Source organism: Ostrea edulis, chromosome 2 (assembly GCF_947568905.1).
Source record: "Ostrea edulis chromosome 2, xbOstEdul1.1, whole genome shotgun sequence".
Classification (NCBI taxonomy): domain Eukaryota; kingdom Metazoa; phylum Mollusca; class Bivalvia; order Ostreida; family Ostreidae; genus Ostrea; species Ostrea edulis.
In genome coordinates this window covers 72,946,304-72,965,717 of record NC_079165.1, presented here as the reverse complement: position 1 = coordinate 72,965,717, position 19,414 = coordinate 72,946,304, and the positions used below count along the sequence as shown (strand labels likewise).

Here is a 19,414-nt window from a genome sequence, read left to right as displayed (position 1 = left end):
GTTAGCGAAAGCAGTCATTTGATTGGTCAAGTGTGAAATAACATGCATCAAACGCAATGCTGTCAGATCCTTCTCCAATGTAACGGTTAGAGAAAATCTGATTTTAATTAGATTGATACATTATACTTTCTTTTATTTTGTAAAAACTTTGAAGTAAAAAGTATAACATGTCTTTTCTAAAATCATCCTAATTTGGTTATTAAAAGGACACATCGGAACCATTGTATTTTGTAAATCATTGACATTTATTTTCTTTTTTAAAATGGCAATAATGTAAGTATAAAATACAATTCATGCTAACTAACTTGTACATTTGAAGTTAGAAGTCACAAAATACGAAACGTTGAAGATTGGAATAGGAAAGTTAACAAAAGACAAGACGTTAAAGATTGGAGTAGGAACGTCACATAACATGAGATGTTGAAGTTACAGAACACGAGACGTTGAAGTTACATAACACGAGACGTGGACGTTACATAACACGAGACGTGGAAGTTACATAACACGAGACGTGGAAGTTATACAGAACACGAGACGTGGACGTTACAGAACACGAGACGTTGAAATTACAGAACACGAGACGTTGAAGTTACATACACGAAACACGAGACATTCAAGATTGGAGTAGAAAAGTTACATAACATAAACGATGAAGTTACATAAAACGAGACGTTGGAGTTGGAAAATTACATATCACAAGAAGTTGTATACCATCATAAGGTTCTTGGTAATGAATCTATGAAACCTCGATGACATTTACCCGACCACAATATACCGGGTATAATTCATATGAACACGACGAATCCCTCATTAGTGTGGAAATAAACATTCTCTGAATATATGTGAATTTTTGTCTACTGTAGCACATTAAGGTAGATCACCGTTAGTGGGTAAAAAGACTAGTGTCTGGAGTACGATTCAAGTACAATGTTTTAACACACATTGCAGTGTTCATTGCAGAAAACTTTGAATCTTATCATGCTTGCATATTTTTTTTTTTTTTAAATTAATATAAATTTACATAAAGACCTTTATAATACTAGCAGTTTAGATGAAAAGGAACAAAATGGGTGAAACTGAATCGATTTATGACGTCAGAACTTGAATTCCTCTTGGTCATGAGTTAGAGCGTTATATCTCCTCTCCTGAATCATATTCGTGCAAGTCTTGCTGACGTAAGGATGTATACACACTGTCCTTTGTGACGATAGTGGGCGTACCTTCGACTGTAGTGTCCATGTAAACACCAGCATTTCTCTTGGATTTCAAGAAGACCTTCATATCTCTTCGGTACTCTTCATTTCTTGCTCTTAAAATGACAAAAATTAGATAAAAAAGAAAACGAAGTTCAATTTCCATAACAACCTAAAATGACTACGTATACAGGCAATGCTTTTCAATCTGAAAGAATTACATTTCCTGTACAATGGTAAACCCGCAATAAAATTACTTTTCTGTGTTCTATATTGTTCATTTGTAGGTTGTTGTCTTGTCGGTGTTACTGATGTCAAATAAGAAGGAATTCATGGAACCTATTGCAGTGTCGTGGCTAGGAGGCTATTGTAGTTTAAACAATATTGAATCTGAACTACATAAGGTCATAATGTGTCACTCTGTTTATTGTTCAGTAACAGAAATTAATGAATTTTTACACAATATTTATGTGTATAAAACTCAAACCATGTCCCCTAGGATTACAAATTCTACATTACACGGAAGATTTGATATTAGATATGAATTATAAAAGGTGGGTTAGTCTTGTATATCTATCTTAACACAAGATGTTTGTAAAACATATATGCCCCATGTGGTGCAAAATTGAAAAGGGTTATACAGACGCATCATTGAATTGATAGTAGTACCACCAATTCAAAATATTGAGCAGACAATATCTTTCTATGTCAAGAGTGGATTGACCATGTGAACTAAAAATCAATAGGGGTCATCTACTCCTTATGCTGCACCAGTGTACCAAGTTTGTTGTCAATCAAGCAATTCTTAAAATATAGGAAACAATACATTACTATGTCCAGTTTAACCTTTGACCATCTAACCTCAAAATCAATAGGGATCATCTTCTGAACATGTACCAGTGTATCAAGTTTGATGTCTGTCAAGCAAAGGGTTCTCAAGATATTTAATGGACAGTATATTCCTATATCCAGTTTCACCCTTGACCTTTGAACATGTGACCTCAAAATCAATAGGGGTCATCTTCTCTTAAAGATGTACCAGTGTACCAAGTTTGATGTCTATCAAGCAAATGGTTCTCTAGACATTGAGTAGTCAGTATATTCTTATGCCCAGTTTGACCCTTGACTTTAGATATGTGACCTCAAAATCAATAGAGGTTATCTACTCCGTAGGATGTACCAGTGTACCAAGTTTGATATCTATCAAGCAGAGGGTTCTCAAGATATTCATCAGACAATGTCTTCCTGTGTCCAGAGTAGATTAACCATTGCCCTTTGAACCTGTAAAACAATAGGGGTCCTCTTCTGCTCATAACCAACCCACATATCAAATATGATTACGACCAAGTGAATGGTTCTCAAGATATTGAGCGGACAACATGTGGTCTACCGACCGACGACAGGTGCAAAGCAATATGTCTCTCTTCTTTGAAAGGGGGGGGGGGATAAATATTTTGTGCACTGAAAATGGAAAAAATATATACCCCCTTAAATATCATTGTGAAAACTGTCTAATCCGACTGCACTACCTTTAGTTGGAATACACAGAGTGTCGAAATAAACAGTGCAAAACACAATAGAAATATTAAATTGAGAATGAGGGACGGAATACCTAGGAAAACGTATTGCACAGGTGTCGGATTGAGCAATTTTCACTGTAATATGTAACACTTTGGATCTGCATTGAGTGTGAGATCCATGGCCTGAATGATTCTGAATCTTTGCATTATAATGAAGTATTCACAATGTTTCACAGAGAAGACGACCGTTAGCACCAACCACCAACTTTGAATAAATGGAAGACGGTAAATATATATATTTTTAATGAACTTGAATCTTTATCATACCTGTAATTGCATACCCGAATCCCTATCATGCATGTAGTTCCCTACCTACAAGTAGTTCTATATCTATGTATTATCTATCATGCATGTATTTCCCTACCTACAAGTAGTTCTATATCTATGTATTATCTACCATGCATGTATTTCCCTATTTGTGTCTCTGTCATACATGTAGTTCTTTATCCTGCCTCTGATACAATTCTTGGAATTTTGGAAACCAATACTACATACATGTACAACGATATCATGTCTCTTACTAACCCTATATTGCCAATACGCCCCTTCCATGTGGTTTACTGACCACATGTGTGCACTATTATGTCATGGGAATACGTAAACCCTGACACTGGAAAGCAGTCAGCGCATATTATAACGTCATATGTATACGAAAACAAATGAATTCATTTTTGAATTTACAGTTGGTTGCAAAACTTGCTTTTATCCCGTTGTTGATGGTTTCAATGTTGCAGCCACTTTTTCATTGTTGCACATACATACATTGCAATCATTTATTATTGTTGTACATCAGTGAATATTGTCGTCGATACATATATCTTTAATGTATTTACATATTCGTAAAATCATCAACAGGATAAATTCATTATGCAGACACTTAGGGGGGCGATACGGAAATATATGGGGTCCTTGAAAAAAAACTATATTGCGACTTGGGTTACCCGTCGTCCAAATAGTAATACATGTATTTGTGTATCTATCATAAAGATAATTCTATATCTATATCTGTGTGATACATGTAGTTCTATATCTGTGTGATACATGTAGTTCTATATCTATGTCTGTGTGATACATGTAGTTCTATATCTGTGTCTGTGTGATACATGTAGTTATATCTATATCTGTGTGATACATGTAGTTCTATATCTATGTCTGTGTGATACATGTAGTTCTATATTTGTGTCTGTGTGATACATGTAGTTCTATATCTATGTGATACATGTAGTTCTATATCTGTGTGATACATGTAGTTCTATATCTATATCTGTGTGATACATGTAGTTCTATATCTGTGTCTGTGTGATACATGTAGTTCTATATCTGTGTGATACATGTAGTTTTATATCTGTGTGATACATGTAGTTCTATATCTGTGTGATACATATAGAATATCACACTCTAATGTTGATCTCGGACCTGGGATTGGCCCCGAGATCACTCGAGGGGCAATCCCAGGTCCGAGATCAACATTAGAGTGTGATATTGTTTATATCATATACCTAAAACACAACAAGTTGATAAACATTTTTTTTAAATTGGGTGGGTGGGGGGGGGGGGGTCATTGACCCAAACATAAATACATGGTATACTGTACAACGATATCTGACTATTTCATTCCTTCAGAGAGTTTACTTTAATGGTTACGTTTCCAGTACTATTGACATTGTGAAACATGCTAAAGTCTGGGTTTTGTAGCTTTATTCCATTGCTGATTTTTATTTATTTTTTCGGATTTACCAAACTCGCCCGTTTTCAATATTTCATATAATTTGTAAGAGTTGTAGAACTTTGTTTACGTGGCGTCATCGTATGAACGGGAATGTTTACTGATGCTGCTATTTCTTTGCTTAAGGAATGTTACCTTATACTGAAGTAAGTTTTTTTTTACCGTTTCCCATCTGTTTAGCATCTATAAGTCGTTGAAATACGTCGGAAGATAATGGTTCTACTTTTCTCGTTTTATTGCCAAGTCCTCGGGATTTTAGATTTCAGAAATCGTTTTAAAACAGTTTTCTACATCAAAATTGCTGTAAATTAACATTTTATCTCCATTAGGACCGGGGATTTCTGAAAATGCTTCAGTATCACCCTCCATGATCCTCCTACTGTTTTCTGTCACCTAGAACGTTGATTGTTTTGAAATGAAGTTAAACGTGTTATTGTTCTAAATAAACAATTGTTACTTGGGTTACCCCCCTTTGCTTAGATACTCGCTACAATTTAGCGCTGTTTTCAAAAACGTTTTTATTTAATTTTTCTGCTTAAATTAAATTTTGTCGTGGAAGAAAGCATTATATATGAAAAAAATTGTGTCTAACATCATTTTTTCATGTAGTTATGTTAGATTTCAAAAGATTAAAGAAGAAATAGCCATTTGAAATTTGAGGGCGAGACAGCCCCTTGACAACGGGCCGAGACAGAGATATCTCGGCCCTTAGGGCGAGACAGCCCTACCTACTTGCAGCTGTCTCACCCTAGCCAAGATAGGTGTATCAGGGCTGATACACTACTAGGTATATGATATATATAGAATATCACATTAGAGTGTGATATTGTTTATATCATATACCTAAAACACAACAAGTTGATAAACATTTTTTTTTAAATTGGGGGGGGGGGGGGGTCATTGACCCAAACATAAATACATGGTATACTGTACAACGATATTTGACTATTTCATTCCTTCAGAGAGTTTACTTTAATGGTTACGTTTCCAGTACTATTGACATTGTGAAACATGCTAAAGTCTGGGTTTTGTAGCTTTATTCCATTGCTGATTTTTATTTATTTTTTCGGATTTACCAAACTCGCCCGTTTTCAATATTTCATATAATTTGTAAGAGTTGTAGAACTTTGTTTACGTGGCGTCATCGTATGAACGGGAATGTTTACAGATCTGATGCTGCTATTTCTTTGCTTAAGGAATGTTACCTTATACTGAAGTAAGTTTTTTTTTTTTACCGTTTCCCATCTGTTTAGCATCTATAAGTCGTTGAAATACGTCGGAAGATAATGGTTCTACTTTTCTCGTTTTATTGCCAAGTCCTCGGGATTTTAGATTTCAGAAATCGTTTTAAAACAGTTTTCTACATCAAAATTGCTGTAAATTAACATTTTATCTCCATTAGGACCGGGGATTTCTGAAAATGCTTCAGTATCACCCTCCATGATCCTCCTACTGTTTTCTGTCACCTAGAACGTTGATTGTTTTGAAATGAAGTTAAACGTGTTATTGTTCTAAATAAACAATTGTTACTTGGGTTACCCCCCTTTGCTTAGATACTCGCTACAATTTAGCGCTGTTTTCAAAAACGTTTTTATTTAATTTTTCTGCTTAAATTAAATTTTGTCGTGGAAGAAAGTATTATATATGAAAAAAATTGTGTCTAACATCATTTTTTCATGTAGTTATGTTAGATTTCAAAAGATTAAAGAAGAAATAGCCATTTGAAATTTGAGGGCGAGACAGCCCCTTGACAACGGGCCGAGACAGAGATATCTCGGCCCTTAGGGCGAGACAGCCCTACCTACTTGCAGCTGTCTCACCCTAGCCAAGATAGGTGTATCAGGGCTGATACACTACTAGGTATATGATATATGTAGTTCTATATCTATGTCTGTGTGATACATGTAGTTCTATATCTGTGTGATACATGTAGTTTTATATCTGTGTCTGTGTGATACATGTAGTTCTATATCTGTGTCTGTGTGATACATGTAGTTCTATATCTGTGTGATACATGTAGTTCTATATCTGTGTCTGTGTGATATATGTAGTTCTATATCTGTGTCTGTGTGATACATGTAGTTCTATATCTGTGTGATACATGTAGTTCTATATCTATGTCTGTGTGATACATGTAGTTTTATATCTGTGTCTGTGTGATACATGTAGTTCTATATCTGTGTGATACATGTAGTTCTATATCTATGTCTGTGTGATACATGTAGTTTTATATCTGTGTCTGTGTGATACATGTAGTTCTATATCTGTGTCTGTGTGATACATGTAGTTCTATATCTATATCTGTGTGATACATGTAGTTCTATATCTATGTCTGTGTGATACATGTAGTTCTATATCTGTGTGATACATGTAGTTCTATATCTATATCTGTGTGATACATGTTGTTCTATATCTATATCTGTGTGATACATGTAGTTCTATATCTGTGTCTGTGTGATACATGTAGTTCTATATCTATGTCTGTGTGATACATGTAGTTCTATATCTGTGTCTGTGTGATACATGTAGTTCTATATCTGTGTCTGTGTGATACATGTAGTTCTATATCTGTGTGATACATGTAGTTCTATATCTGTGTGATACATGTAGTTCTATATCTGTGTCTGTGTGATACATGTAGTTCTATATCTGTGTGATACATGTAGTTCTATATCTGTGTCTGTGTGATACATGTAGTTCTATATCTATATCTCTGTGATACATGTAGTTCTATATCTGTGTGATACATGTAGTTCTATATCTGTGTCTGTGTGATACATGTAGTTCTATATCTGTGTCTGTGTGATACATGTAGTTCTATATCTGTGTCTGTGTGATACATGTAGTTCTATATATGTGTCTGTGTGATACATGTAGTTCTATATCTGTGTGATACATGTAGTTTTATATCTGTGTCTGTGTGATACATGTAGTTCTATATCTATGTCTGTGTGATACATGTAGTTCTATATCTGTGTGATACATGTAGTTCTATATCTGTGTGATACATGTAGTTCTATATCTGTGTCTGTGTGATACATGTAGTTCTATATCTATGTCTGTGTGATACATGTAGTTCTATATCTATGTGATACATGTAGTTCTATATCTATGTCTATGTGATACATGTAGTTCTATATCTGTGTGATACATGTAGTTCTATATCTGTGTCTGTGTGATACATGTAGTTCTATATCTGTGTCTGTGTGATACATGTAGTTTTATATCTGTGTCTGTGTGATACATGTAGTTCTGTATCTGTGTCTGTGTGATACATGTAGTTCTATATCTATATCTGTGTGATACATGTAGTTCTATATCTGTGTGATACATGTAGTTCTATATCTATATCTGTGTGATACATGTAGTTCTATATCTATGTCTGTGTGATACATGTAGTTCTATATCTGTGTCTGTGTGATACATGTAGTTCTATATCTGTGTCTGTGTGATACATGTAGTTCTATATCTGTGTCTGTGTGATACATGTAGTTCTATATCTGTGTCTGTGTGATACATGTAGTTCTATATCTGTGTCTGTGTGATACATGTAGTTCTATATCTGTGTCTGTGTGATACATGTAGTTCTATATCTATATCTATGTGATACATGTAGTTCTATATCTATATCTGTGTGATACATGTAGTTCTATATCTATATCTGTGTGATACATGTAGTTCTATATCTATATCTGTGTGATACATGTAGTTCTATATCTGTGTCTGTGTGATACATGTAGTTCTATATCTGTGTCTGTGTGATACATGTACTTCTATATCTGTGTGATACATGTAGTTCTATATCTATATCTGTGTGATACATGTAGTTCTATATCTATATCTGTGTGATACATGTAGTTCTATATCTGTGTGATACATGTAGTTCTATATCTGTGTCTGTGTGATACATGTAGTTCTATGTCTGTGTGATACATGTAGTTCTATATCTGTGTCTGTGTGATACATGTAGTTCTATATCTGTGTCTGTGTGATACATGTAGTTATATCTATATCTGTGTGATACATGTAGTTCTATATCTGTGTGATACATGTAGTTCTATATCTGTGTCTGTGTGATACATGTAGTTCTATATCTATGTCTGTGTGATACATGTAGTTCTATATCTGTGTGATACATGTAGTTCTATATCTGTGTGATACATGTAGTTCTATATCTGTGTGATACATGTAGTTCTATATCTGTGTCTGTGTGATACATGTAGTTCTATATCTGTGTCTGTGTGATACATGTAGTTCTATATCTGTGTCTGTGTGATACATGTAGTTCTATATCTATATCTGTGTGATACATGTAGTTCTATATCTATGTGATACATGAAGTTCTGTGTCTGTGTGATACATGTAGTTCTATATCTATGTCTGTGTGATACATGTAGTTCTATATCTGTGTGATACATGTAGTTCTTTATTTGTGTCTGTGTGATACATGTAGTTCTATATCTGTGTGATACATGTACTTCTATATCTGTGTGATACATGTAGTTCTATATCTGTGTGATACATGTAGTTCTATATCTATATCTGTGTGATACATGTAGTTCTATATCTGTGTGATACATGTAGTTCTATATCTGTGTCTGTGTGATACATGTAGTTCTATATCTGTGTGATTCATGTAGTTCTATATCTGTGTGATACATGTAGTTCTATATCTGTGTCTATGTGATACATGTAGTTCTATATCTGTGTGATACATGTAGTTCTATATCTGTGTCTGTGTAATACATGTAGTTCTATATCTATGTCTGTGTGATACATGTAGTTCTATATCTGTGTGATACATGTAGTTATATCTATATCTGTGTGATACATGTAGTTCTATATCTGTGTCTGTGTGATACATGTAGTTCTATATCTATATCTGTGTGATACATGTAGTTCTATATCTGTGTCTGTGTGATACATGTAGTTCTATATCTGTGTCTGTGTGATACATGTAGTTCTATATCTGTGTCTGTGTAATACATGTAGTTCTATATCTGTGTCTGTGTGATACATGTAGTTCTATATCTGTGTCTGTGTGATACATGTAGTTCTATATCTATGTCTGTGTGATACATGTAGTTATATCTATATCTGTGTGATACATGTAGTTCTATATCTGTGTGATACATGTAGTTCTATATCTATGTCTGTGTGATACATGTAGTTCTATATCTGTATCTGTGTGATACATGTAGTTCTATATCTATGTGATACATGTAGTTCTATATCTGTGTCTGTGTGATACATGTAGTTCTATATCTATGTCTGTGTGATACATGTAGTTCTATATCTGTGTGATACATGTAGTTCTATATCTGTGTGATACATGTAGTTCTATATTTGTGTCTGTGTGATACATGTAGTTCTATATCTGTGTGATACATGTAGTTTTATATCTGTGTGATACATGTAGTTCTATATCTGTGTGATACATGTAGTACTATATCTGTGTCTGTGTGATACATGTAGTTCTATATCTATATCTGTGTGATACATGTAGTTCTATATCTGTGTCTGTGTAATACATGTAGTTCTATATATATATCTGTGTGATACATGTAGTTCTATATCTGTGTGATACATGTAGTTCTATATCTGTGTGATACATGTAGTTCTATATCTGTGTGATACATGTAGTTCTATATCTATATCTGTGTGATACATGTAGTTCTATATCTGTGTCTGTGTAATACATGTAGTTCTATATCTGTGTGATACATGTAGTTCTATATCTATATCTGTGTGATACATGTAGTTCTATATTTGTGTCTGTGTAATACATGTAGTTCTATATCTGTGTGATACATGTAGTTTTATATCTGTGTGATACATGTAGTTCTATATCTGTGTGATACATGTAGTACTATATCTGTGTCTGTGTGATACATGTAGTTCTATATCTATATCTGTGTGATACATGTAGTTCTATATCTGTGTCTGTGTAATACATGTAGTTCTATATATATATCTGTGTGATACATGTAGTTCTATATCTGTGTGATACATGTAGTTCTATATCTGTGTGATACATGTAGTTCTATATCTGTGTGATACATGTAGTTCTATATCTATATCTGTGTGATACATGTAGTTCTATATCTGTGTCTGTGTAATACATGTAGTTCTATATCTGTGTGATACATGTAGTTCTATATCTATATCTGTGTGATACATGTAGTTCTATATCTGTGTCTGTGTAATACATGTAGTTCTATATCTGTGTGATACATGTAGTTCTATATCTATATCTGTGTGATACATGTAGTTCTATATCTATATCTGTGTGATACATGTAGTTCTATATCTGTGTCTGTGTGATACATGTAGTTCTATATCTGTGTCTGTGTGATACATGTAGTTCTATATCTATGTCTGTGTGATACATGTAGTTCTATATATATATCTGTGTGATACATGTAGTTCTATATCTGTGTGATACATGTAGTTCTATATCTGTGTGATACATGTAGTTATATCTATATCTGTGTGATACATGTAGTTCTATATCTGTGTCTATGTGATACATGTAGTTCTATATCTATATCTGTGTGATACATGTAGTTCTATATCTGTGTGATACATGTAGTTCTATATCTGTGTCTGTGTAATACATGTAGTTCTATATCTATATCTGTGTGATACATGTAGTTCTATATCTGTGTGATACATGTAGTTCTATATCTATATCTGTGTGATACATGTAGTTCTATATCTATATCTGTGTGATACATGTAGTTCTATATCTATATCTGTGTAATACATGTAGTTCTATATCTATATCTGTGTGATACATGTAGTTCTATATCTGTGTGATACATGTAGTTCTATATCTGTGTGATACATGTAGTTCTATATCTATGTCTGTGTGATACATGTAGTTCTATATCTATGTCTGTGTGATACATGTAGTTCTATATCTATATCTGTGTGATACATGTAGTTCTATATCTGTGTGATACATGTAGTTCTATATCTATATCTGTGTGATACATGTAGTTCTATATCTGTGTCTGTGTGATACATGTAGTTCTATATCTATGTCTGTGTGATACATGTAGTTCTATATCTGTGTGATACATGTAGTTATATCTCTATCTGTGTGATACATGTTGTTCTATATCTGTGTCTGTGTGATACATGTAGTTCTATATCTGTGTCTGTGTGATACATGTAGTTCTATATCTATGTCTGTGTGATACATGTAGTTCTATATCTGTGTGATACATGTAGTTCTATATCTGTGTGATACATGTAGTTATATCTATATCTGTGTGATACATGTAGTTCTATATCTGTGTCTGTGTGATACATGTAGTTCTATATCTGTGTCTGTGTGATACATGTAGTTCTATATCTGTGTCTGTGTGATACATGTAGTTCTATATCTATGTCTGTGTGATACATGTAGTTCTATATCTGTGTGATACATGTAGTTCTATATCTGTGTGATACATGTAGTTATATCTATATCTGTGTGATACATGTAGTTCTATATCTGTGTCTGTGTGATACATGTAGTTCTATATCTGTGTCTGTGTGATACATGTAGTTCTATATCTGTGTCTGTGTGATACATGTAGTTCTATATCTGTGTCTGTGTGATACATGTAGTTCTATATCTGTGTCTGTGTGATACATGTAGTTCTATATCTATGTGATACATGTAGTTCTATATCTATATCTGTGTGATACATGTAATTCTATATCTGTGTGATACATGTAGTTCTATATCTGTGTGATACATGTAGTTCTATATCTATGTCTGTGTGATACATGTAGTTCTATATCTGTGTGATACATGTAGTTATATCTCTATCTGTGTGATACATGTTGTTCTATATCTGTGTCTGTGTGATACATGTAGTTCTATATCTGTGTCTGTGTGATACATGTAGTTCTATATCTATGTCTGTGTGATACATGTAGTTCTATATCTGTGTGATTAATGTAGTTCTATATCTGTGTGATACATGTAGTTCTATATCTGTGTCTGTGTGATACATGTAGTTCTATATCTGTGTCTGTGTGATACATGTAGTTCTATATCTGTGTCTGTGTGATACATGTAGTTCTATATCTGTGTCTGTGTGATACATGTAGTTCTATATCTGTGTGATACATGTAGTTCTATATCTGTGTCTGTGTGATATATGTAGTTCTATATAGATAGCTGTGTTATATCATACATGTAGTTCACTAGCATAAGAGACGACTAATTGGGGCGGTCCTTCGGATGAGATTGTGAAAACTGAGGTCCCATGTCACAGCAGGTGTAGCGCCATAAAGATCTCTCCCTGTTCAAAAGCCGTAAGCAACGAGTATAGGCCTAAATTTTGCTGCCCTTCACCGGCAATGGTGACGTCTCCATATGAGTGAAATTTCTCGAGAGGGATGTAAAACAATATACAATCAATGAATCCCCTCCCCTACCTGTGTCGCCTGTAAGTTACCCATGCAGCTAAAACCATCGCAGCTGAGAACAGAATTCCGAACACCAATCCAACAATACCACCTTCGTAAAATAATAAAATGAATATCACACAATAGTTAAAAGTCAATCACAGGTTAATTGTGTAAGGCAACTAAAATCGAGAGAGAGAGAGAGAGAGAGAGAGAGAGAGAGAGAGAGAGAGAGAGAGAGAGAGAGAGAGAGAGAGAGATTACCTATTTCATGCTCAACAAAATTTTCGAATTCATTCTCTGTATCCACACCTACTCGTGAGAGTGTTTGGTTTATATTCTGTGTTGAAACAATACTAGCTGTCGTTGTGTCCTCTACATGAAAACAATGGAAGTAATATAATTATTACAGATACACAGTATTCCTAGTTGAGGAATACATTTTCTGCAGAAATGTGAATATAAGAATTTAATAAATTTTATTTTTGAAAATACGTGAGGGTATGAACTGTGACTTTCACGCACGAATACCTCATGAAAAGTATTCCGGCGTGAAGCACCCTTACGTATTTTCCAAAATGAAATGTATTCCTTATATTTACATTTCTGTCGGAATACGCATGTTTCGAGACACATCCATGTTATTTCCCTTTAGAGAACTCTCGTACACAGTAAGGCGCAAAACATTTTGTTTAAATGCGGGAGTGGGGCAAATACTGGTCTCGCTTTCCCCAGGCTCTCGCTCTTGAGACTTTGCAGGAGTCGGTCTGAGGAAAGCGAAACTAGGCAAATTATACCCATCTCCGCGTAAGTGGATCTGTTCAATAAGTTTCTCTTACGCAATTTCATCATCCTAATTCGACTGATACACAAACTAAGTAAATGGTAAGTATTCTGAGAGTAATTAAATATTTGGAATACTTTATATAATAACGAATCGTATTTAGAATATTGCAAAAACGACATTGTTTTCATGTTTCCAATTTTCTTTCGATACTGAGTATTTTGTATTCCCATCATTTACATATAATATTTAAACAAAACTCGTTTTAATACATTTTATTGTCCTCCTCACTGACTGCAGGTCCACACAGTCCCACGCAAGCATTCAAAGTTCCATTAAATGCACCTCCTAAACAGAAAAGCTCTTATCTCGTATTCACAGTCGCTAAAATAGACGTACATGTTGTATTGTTTACAACTGCAATTTGACCATGAGGAAATTGCTATCATTACAATTTGTAAAGATATCAAAGGCAAAAACATTGGAATGTAAATATTTAAAGATGGTGGTTCCAAGTGAAGATAGTTTTAGCGGTGCTCGAAAAAGGGTCCATTTACAGCGGGCAGCCACAGACTCCGAGACTTCCAAACTTCCAAACCGGTTCATGTAGCTTAAGGTTGCTCCATCCTCATGTGCATTATCAATATTATTGGTTGAAAGTGGAACTGTATTATTTACTACTTAATATAATTTGATTTAATCAATAACCAAAGAAAATATGTATATTGCCACCTTTTTAAAGATGTCAATCATACATAAACGGAAGTATATATATCAACATAAGAAAATCGCACAATTTCATTCAAAGGAATAATAGAAATACGTAAAAACTTGTTAAAATAACAAACTTTCAATGTCCACAGTTCAAAAAATGCTATTTTATAAATATGTAGAAATCATTGTATAATAGACAAACAGAAGAGAAAATACCAGCAAAGGAGTTACTGCCCTTGACAACATTTTAAAAAAATCTTAAATACCTGATTATTTATGGAAAATATAAACTTTTTCAGTATCAATAGTTTACCAGATTTATGTATTATTATTATTTTTTTTTGTGTGTGAATAAAATTCTTCCAAAAGATATATTTCTACCATGCTCAAAGTTTAATTAAATAGATATTTTACAAAAGGCTATGGTGTCACATGAGGATGAAGCTACCTTAATGATGAAGGATGAAATGCGGCCAGTAGCCCGAAAATAATTTGATCTATCAATCAATCCACCGACTGTCTATAAATCCAGGAAATATCAGTGTGAAGTACAAAATACTCATGAGAATATAGTGTTACTATTGCTACTAACAATTCTACACAAGGGAAATTGTATCTTACGATTAAACCTACAGACACAGACACCCAGTCCATCATTTACACAGTCACGAGATTTCATTATTCGAAGATATATCGCTCAGTAGATGCAGAACAACTCAAACTACAAGGTGTCGATTTTTATTTTTCAATATTTTATTTTTGTTTGTTTGTTTAGTTGTAGTTGTTGAAATAAGGAAGAATATACCCCCTAATGGAGGGCTTTTTGGACCCCCAGATATACCCATTTCCTTCATTTTTAAATCCTCATGGATCCGCTGATGATTCAAAAAATTATATCGATGCTCAAAGTTTTAATGTAACGTGTTAATTTCGCTTTATCAATTATTCTGTCTTAAATTAAGCAGCTAATATCACAAGTGTAGTGTAGTTCAATACATACACAATTAAAAAGCGATCTCAACTTTCCCGCGCTAGACGTGGCGGATCTTTAAATAATGTGCAATAATCAATATCAGATATTATCATCACAAATATTTCTTTCATAGAAAAACACTAAAATATAAAATTTGCGTGTTGTCACAACTCTCAAGTTTGACTCCCACAAGGGATTTGCCCTGGACCCACTAGGGACTTCAAGGCAGTCCCAAGACCCCCAGCCTTTCACCGCGCCCCGTTCAGAAACACTGGATAGTGCGAGTTAAATCTAATGGTGTTGAGAAACATATCCTTTATATTGGTTAGAAAAGTTACAACAGATTAATAGTGATCATTATAATTTCAACACAAATGGAGACGATTGAATGAAAATTTTGGATATTATACGCTTTCTCATAACAATCACTTCCTCGGATCCGCCATAGATGAATGTTATTTCCCAACTGAAGGTAGTTTACATGAATATATATAGATAAAAAGTTAGGCAAACATATTCACCTGATTCATTCCAATTAAAGTATTCAATTATATATTTCATTCTCATGGCTCATACCGGTACACCAAAAACAATATTGTACTAGCCGATGATCTACAGTGTACACTGAAACTTTAAATGTAAAAGGATGATATTAGCAAAGATTCATCACGAAATCATTGCAGTATGCAGATGATTCATAGTACTTACTTCGTCCAAAGAACATGGCTACAGGACAGGGGTACAGCTAAATGACAAGATAAACAAACTGACGGCCCGATAACAGTCCAATCAAAATACCGCGTGCACTAATCAAAGTTCACAGATTAACAGATTACATCGACGAGTAGCAAACAGGCTTATGACTAGGAGGGGGGATGCATAGGCGATCCTTTGATTTTTTTTTTTTAAAAACTATTGTGTATCGGAAATCGCACAAATTCCTTCATTCAACTTTTCAAATGACGTACACTGTATAGCCTAAGCCTACCTATAAAGATTCTTTAAAATTATGATTTCACAGGAAAGGTACTGGGAATGAAATTTTAAAAAATTACTTGTAAAAAAGAATTTTAAAAAACGCATAACAATGGAGAACTGCTAGATGTAATAATTGTTTTATGAGCAAAATCAAAAACAAACACAAAAAACAAAAAAAAAAGAAGAAAGAACTGCGATTACATTGTTGTTACGGTCAATGAATTTCATGTAGAGCGAGCACAGCCATATGCATATATGTATTATAAGCGGACCCAGAAATTTTCCCCATGGGTTCCATCCCATGCATTTTTAAGTGGTCAAGTAGAAAATATGGACTACAAATTTACCACGCAGTATCTTACAACTGAAGTGCATATAAATTGGCAAATACTTCTAGATCAATTTCTACGTTAGTCCATAGGTGGTGGGTTCGAATCCCCATCCCCTAAATATGCGTCCCTGATACCAGGAGCGGATCCAGGAATTCTGATTAGGGGGAGGCGTGGAATTTTTTCCAGAGGCAGGGGGTCCCCAGTGGGTCCAGGGCAAAGCCCTGGTGGGGGGCCAGGGGGCGAAGCCCCCGAAAGCTCCTGAATTTTAGTGATTCTAAGAGTAAAATTTAACCATATGATTAGCCTTCGTAGGTGAAATTACATCCCCTCTTACAAACAGAAACACACCTTTCTCAACACTAGTAAAATGAGGCAAAATTGATCATCATTAAATTTCTTTCTAGTCAAGCTTATTTGCTCGTCATTGAGCTGTGATTTGAGTCCATCTATTTGTATTTCTTGGATTTGAATCCCCCTACACACACCTCTTTTCATCACATGTTACGCCTCTTGCCTCAACAGATGTTTCTCGTGTTTTAAATAAGGTGTTGTTGTTTTTTTTAATTTATAATAGTCAAGAAAACATTGATTTTGGGGAGGGAGGTAGGGGATGCAAAAAATTAACCAAGGTATGTATAAACAATTCTCAAGAAACGCATACTAGTCTTCCTATTGAAAAAATATAATCAACTCGGAATCTCTACACAGTTATTCAATTATGTGTGTACAACTTATTACAGCAAGATATAATGCTTACTTCTCTTACCTATGTAAAACATTGTAAGTGATAAAATATTCCCCAAAACATCTTTGAACAGCAGTCAGCCATGGAAGTACTTACTGGTTTCACATAAAACATGATAGATATACACATGAAATAGATTACATATTAATTTATCGTTTGTTTGGTTGGTTTTTTTTTTTGGGGGGGGGTTGGTTTTTTTTGTTGGTTTTTTCCCCGACATATTCTTGAATTGACTGTTATAACTTATCGGTATTTCATTATAGATTTTCAGCATGGAAAAAATGACGTCACAATCACATTTGGTTACAAACTGCGCAGGGTTTCCCAAAAGTGACGGAGTTACGGACTTAAAAATGTGTTGTTGTTTTGTTTTGTTTTTGTTTGTTTTTTTCTAACAATCATAGATATTTGATTTTCCCTCTATTTATAGTACCCCCCCCCCCCCCCCCATGCCCCCTCTAAATCCGCCAGTGGATACAACCTTTACCATATTTTGATTTTAAAAAGAAATCGGGGGGGGGGGGGGGGGGAGGAGGGGTCTAGTGTACTAATGATCACACAGTAGGGTAATATTTGAAAAATCAACAAAAATAGTTTCTATTTGATGGCAAGACGGTAATTATTCTGAAAATTTATCTGATAATTCCCATGTAGCAATGGCGTATTTTAATTAAACACAATTACTAAATATTTCAGCATTCGCATGTAATACAAGTAGGCCTAGTAAATAATATTCTACACGTTGACTCCCTCCTTTTTTCGTTGTTATAATGAGACATTGAAATCCATTCGCAACCCTAATCAAGTTGATCACGCTCATTTAAAGCCAAATGTTTTCATAAACATATTTATCTCATACGTGTGGTGTATATTGAAAGTGAGATAAAGCATTAGCTTTATCACACACCCGTTTGATAAAGCACTTTCGGTCCGAACTACTTTTGACACTGTCCCCGCTTGGATGAAATATTTTCTGTGTTTATGCATATCGATGCTTGAAATAAAGCGTAAAACTTATTATTCTGTATTTATTTACAGCAAAATTAAAATGAAGTTGACACCACTGACATAAAATGCAAGTTAACGGCCAATAAAAATGCCAACTCGGTCGGTAACTACTAAGATTTCCTCTCGCCCTCAGATCCAAAGAAACTACGTAAATAAAATCCAAATGCACAAACACTTCTACTTTTCATTGTAAACTGTTGAATATCCTAATAACGCTGTATTAAAATATTACTTTCATTGATCGTTGTTACACGTTTATATTTCAAAAAAGACGACATCAAACTTTTATCAGAAGGTCAGGCCTACGTCAAAAAATAAATACTCGGTCAATAGTTGTTACTTTGTTGGAATGGCAATACCATTATTAGTTATAAACTATAATCCCCCTAAAACAATTTTCATCCATGGTTTCTTTTATAAAAATGCCCTTTTGTACTGTATATCAGTGGATTATAAGAGCACTATTTTTCCCGCGTAAGGAAGACAGATTAAGCACGATGTCTGAGCCACGGATTCAAAACAAATTCAATCAGCTGTTTCTACCATACTGGGGGATCATCTCAAAATTAAACGAAAAGAAGACGTATGATATAAATCGAACATCTATAATTGCATATTTTGATATATCCAACGAGTTGATATGGTGTATTTATTCGCTCGGCAAGCCTCGCAAATAAGTACACCATATCAACTCGTTGGATAAACCAAATATCAAAACACGCAATATAGATATCCTCTATGTACAATATTGACTTTCAACATGATTAATTTGTACACAAAATATCTTTGTGGTTGTTGCATGTGCTCTATCTTTAAAATGGTTTCAAAGGCATAAAAACGGCTAATTTCGGTAAATCATGTCAATCGGAGATAAGGAAAACGACGTCACAGAACATATTACGTCACTAATGTTCACATGTATCATCAGGGCCAATGCCCTAGTGCATCATCATAATGATTAAACCAAGTGAAACC

General features: G+C 34.3%; 1 protein-coding gene across 1 annotated transcript; it reads right to left on the bottom strand.

The window, feature by feature from the left end:
• Positions 1-226: 226 nt before the first annotated feature.
• Positions 227-16,171, bottom strand: LOC125667439 (uncharacterized). The gene is made up of 4 exons (XM_048900967.2): positions 16,085-16,171; positions 13,170-13,280; positions 12,936-13,017; positions 227-1,309 (listed from the first exon to the last, which is right to left on the bottom strand). Exons 1-4 carry the CDS (start codon positions 16,098-16,100, stop codon positions 1,132-1,134), a joined length of 387 nt encoding a protein of 128 aa, XP_048756924.1. The 5' UTR covers positions 16,101-16,171; the 3' UTR covers positions 227-1,131.
• Positions 16,172-19,414: the final 3,243 nt, after the last annotated feature.